Source organism: Nicotiana attenuata, chromosome 5 (genome assembly GCF_001879085.1).
Source record: "Nicotiana attenuata strain UT chromosome 5, NIATTr2, whole genome shotgun sequence".
In the NCBI taxonomy this organism is placed as follows: Eukaryota; Viridiplantae; Streptophyta; class Magnoliopsida; order Solanales; family Solanaceae; genus Nicotiana; species Nicotiana attenuata.
This window is the reverse complement of record NC_031993.1, coordinates 13624521-13629104: the sequence shown is the minus strand read 5'-3', so window position 1 is coordinate 13629104 and position 4584 is coordinate 13624521. Positions and strand designations below refer to the sequence as shown.

The window sequence follows — 4584 nt, the reverse complement described above, 5'->3', positions numbered from 1 at the left end:
GAGTGCCATTTCCAGAACGTGAATCTTGGCTTGTAGTCCGTAGTCTAATATACAACACAAACTGCCATTTGTAATGCAGAAATATGCTGTGTATTAATCCTTGCCCGTTTGGGATTGTGGAGCGAGAAATGCTAGTATTTGCATGTATTCCTCTATATTGCTTTTTTTCCCCCATTCTACCTCCTCAGTAACCTAGTTTGAGAACCTATCAAGGTGATGAAGTTCACAGACTAAATGAACTAGAGTATGTTCATGATGAAGTTTGGGCAAATGTTTGGATGGTATGGACTTGCTCCCCACCTTTCTGGTTATATAACAAGGATACAAGGCATCATTCCGCTAATGTGTGAGCCTCATCGGAACTGGTTAGTTTGCTTTATGCTTTTCTTACCTAAAGTGTGTGCAGTAACTGTGCTTTGTGCTCAAGTCTTAGCAAACTTTGGTGATCTTTTGGCTTTTCTCCTTTGACAACAATACCAGTTCTAGTAAAGTATATAATGCCTTCTGTTTGATTCTGAAGCCCAAACATTTGAATAATTTCGCTTACAACTCAAGTGTGGTGTAGGGTTAACTCTGACTTAATTCGGCCTATTTTTGCAGACTGACTGTATAGCTAGAATATCACATAAAGGCTCGATTTGAGGTTCTTGTAACAACTCTTTCCTAGTAGCATCACTTCAGTATTAGGAAATTATTACTCCTAAAAAATTGGAGGTAGAGTGAAATGATGAATCTTCTATTTCTTATGCAGAGAAGGATTGCTACACAATTTGAAGGTCAGTGTACTTTAGTAACTGCTTCTGGTTCTGTGTAATGTTTACTTGGCCTTAATTGATCTGAATGTAGCATGGGATAGGGAATCATCCTGTCTTTCCCAAAATATTAGAATTTCTCATTTGATAGATACCTGAAAGTAAGTTAAAGATGCATATTTACGTAGCATGGCAACTGTGACTTAATTGGTTAAATAGCTGATCAGCCATAGTAGTTGAATCAAGTTATCACACATTAAGAGCAAGCAATAGATGTTTAACGTATGTGAGGTGTGCCATCCCCAGCAATCCTGGTTTCTCAATTTGTTAGGGTCTGGGTAGGGCAAAGGAAATGAGATTCTCGTCACATCAGTAAAGCATAACTATAGACAAAAGTATGTACATGTGAAAGAATGGCAACACTCGTATATTCAAAAAAAGTGTAGACTGACCTGCCTACTGCCACTATTTTCTTCCGGCATTTTTTCAGTAATTGATAGAAAATTCAATGAGATTAGGTTAGCTGTTTATCAGCTTTCATATAAATTCTGTTGTTCTATAGTAACAAGTGTTCCATAACAAGGAAATATCATTAAGCCGCATTATTACTTCATTCAGTCACAGGCAAATGGTGGCCGAAGCTTTATGAGATTAAGTTGCACCCGTGAAGACACCATTCAACGGAGACATTAAGCAGATCTGCATGCCCCCGGCATTTCCTTTTTCATAGTCCCGCTGTGGATATTCTTCTGCAAATTCTAAGTTATTGTGTTAGTACATCAATTTTTTGGGTCCACAGAGGAGAAACAATCATATTAAGATTTTGGAAATGTACTTATGTACATGCAGATTTTGTATATGTACTTCGAGCCACTTCATTCGGATTATGGGTTGCATTCTCATTTAATCTCTTTATGTTATCGGGTCGATATCCTCATCCTCCTGTTGCTTTTGATATTAGGGCTAGTTGCCAGTTTACATTGTCTGAGATTGAAGCAGCAACAGATGACTTTGCTGACGAAAATGTAGTTGACTAGAGTACAATAAAGCGGTTGCTCAGTAGCAGGTTAATTCGTGCACAATTTACTATCGATCTGATGCTTATTAGAGAACACTGATTGTGTTATTACACTGTCAATGCGTATAACTTAAACTTGTGAATATACTGGAAACTAATTGATCACTCTTATTTTCAACTTTAAAACTGATTAAGTATAGCCATTGTTAACTTCACATCATTGTTTGTAAGAGAATTTGCAATTAAGCTTAGTATTGTAGCTTAGTAAGAAAGGCATGTTGAAGAAATTCAAATCAATGTTTCATTTTATCTTATTATTTGCTTCAAACACTTGATGGCAGGGCTAAAGCAAAGGACTTTACAAGGGAGGTAGAAGCTTTATTGGGTCTCAAACATAGGAACTTGGTGAAATTGCTTGGTTATTGTTTTGAAGGATATTACAGGTACTACAAATCCTCTATGATCACTCGATTAAACAGACTTTCTATTGATGATATTAATACATTGAATGACCATTGTTTATAATTGGACATAGGATAATCGTGGACGAGTACATAGACAATGGCAATCTAGGGCAGTGGCTTCATGATTGCATCAGTGAAGTTAGCCCCTTAACATGGAATATACGGATGAACATTGTCCTAGGAATTGCAAAAGGGTGTGTGTTTAATTGAATTCCGTTGCTCTGAATCAACATTTGAAAATGATACCAAATTAGAACATGAAATTATTTGATTTTGTGCAGCTTGGCTTACCTTCACGAGGATACTGAACAAGCAATAATTCATCAACACCTAAAGTCAAGTAGCATATTGCTTGATAAGCAATGGAATCCAAAGATATCTGATTTTGGTATCACTAAACTCTTAGGTTCTGATGAATGGAGTTTCCTCAGGGTGAGTACTTGATACAGAATTTAACTTCTATACGCTAACAGTATAAAGCATTACACTATCAGGTCACCTAAAAGTTAACGTGTAACTTAGTAACCTGAAAAGGCAGTATATATAAGTTAAATCCCTTGATACATCTCGCAGTGCTTTAAACTTATATACAAACCCCACTATTGTTTGGTTTTATCCACTGGAATTTTAGATGATAAGTGTGATGTTTACAGCTTCGGCATACTTATGATGGAGATTGTATCTGGAAAGACTTCCATAGAGTTCTGATCCAGATGTAATCTATTTGCAGGAATATACTCTCTCTTTTATGATAAGCATTTAACAAACGAGTTTAACTTTTATACATCAACAATGTCAACGCTTTTTATATTATGATGTCACCTAAAATATAACAACATGCAACCATCCATAAGATATGTAAGAATTAGTAATCTGAAAAATAAGACATGTGACATGTTATCAATTATAACATATATATTGATCATTAGAATTGTAGTGTATGCTTAAATCCGGGATTGCTAATACAGGGACATGTTATCAAGAAACAGACATCCCGTCGCAGTTCTGTGAACGTTGAGCAGCTTCTGTCAAATAGCTAGTCAGCTCACATGCCAATGATGCTTGAGAATGTCTTATCTTGAAGCAGTTGTAATTGGTTCATCAATATCATTGTCAGATTTAGTAATTGGCGTTTAAGAATGTGTAATCTATACATATCATTAGTTTTTTCTTTTCTTTTTTCCCCATTTCATGGCAAATTGAGTCAATTATTACCTGGTTATCATTTTAATAGTGGCTGCTATTTGCAGGCTTAATCTGGAACTTATACTATATAATAAGCTCTCCCTCCTGAAATATTTTATAGGCTATTTTGTTTTTCCTTTTTCAACAAAATTGTTATGGATTATGTAGCAATTGTTTATTACTTAGTGTTTAAAAATTTCGGATTTAACCTATACATACTAACACCATCATACAGAAATTTTGCACTACAAGTGTGGTTTTACGGGGTGTCGTATGTTATTGACCTCTTTTCTTCGAATCACGAATTCATGCTTGGGAATATGACATTGTATAGCCGCTTTCAAAATAATAATCGAAAAAATATATTTTTTGTATATATATTTCTGTTTGTTATATACAAAAAATATACAAATTTTATGCACTTTTACGGCTATAGGATATAAATAATTTCGGCCGCAGGCTAAAAGCTTATGTGTGACTTTTAAGAAACTGTTAGTATAAATTCCTAAGCATATATTAATGGTCGGAGTCACTTGACTTGAAGGGACCGCTCGCATGTGTATCCACGGGCGTCCTATGATTTCTTGGTTCGTCACGTGGAAAGTTGTTTCCAGCGTGAATCCTCCCGCTAAGACGGGCAGTGCTATTCTCCGGACGTCCGTTCCACTGCATTGTTAAAACCGGTTAGTGTTATGCAGCGCGGTATTACCCTATCTTCGAGTCCCATTTGTACGAGGACCCTCGGGTGGATAATACAGGCGCCACTTCCGTCGTCAATCATGATTCTTTTAACATCTGTATCAGCGATACGTAAAGTGATAACTAAAGCATCGTAATGAGGGAAAGACAAACTGTCGGCATCAGACTTATCGAAGGTGATACTATATTCGAAGTCGTCATACCGTTCATGGGCGATGGTCCGCTTTAGTTTATGTGTGGTGGTGAACTTGACGTGATTGATCGCCAAGTCATCGCTGCCTCCGACGTCATATTTATCGTGCGTGCTGGGGAGGGTGGCTTCGGCGGCCCGTTGGGTTGTTCCCGTCCGCGTGCAAAGTTGATTTTCCCTTTGTCACTAAGTAATTCCCTCAGTTATCCTTGGTTCAGCATCCTGACCACCTCTTGCCGTAGGCCTATGCAGTCTTCGGTTTTGTGCCCCCGTTCT

The 4584-nt window shown here is 37.1% G+C and overlaps 1 protein-coding gene across 1 annotated transcript; it reads left to right on the top strand.

Moving 5' to 3' along the window:
• LOC109225986 (probable serine/threonine-protein kinase At1g01540) lies at positions 728-3274 on the top strand. The gene is made up of 5 exons (XM_019390790.1): positions 728-810; positions 2112-2213; positions 2306-2428; positions 2516-2666; positions 3203-3274. Exons 1-5 carry the CDS (start codon positions 728-730, stop codon positions 3272-3274), a joined length of 531 nt encoding a protein of 176 aa, XP_019246335.1.

Coding starts and splice junctions, on each gene's coding strand:
- LOC109225986 (XM_019390790.1), top strand. CDS start 728: ATGAATCTTCTATTTCTTATGCAGAGAAGGATTGCTACACAATTTGAA. Junction 811..2,111: donor GTAACTGCTTCTGGTTCTGT/GTAATGTTTACT, acceptor ACTTGATGGCAG/GGCTAAAGCAAAGGACTTTA. Junction 2,667..3,202: donor ATGAATGGAGTTTCCTCAGG/GTGAGTACTTGA, acceptor TTGCTAATACAG/GGACATGTTATCAAGAAACA.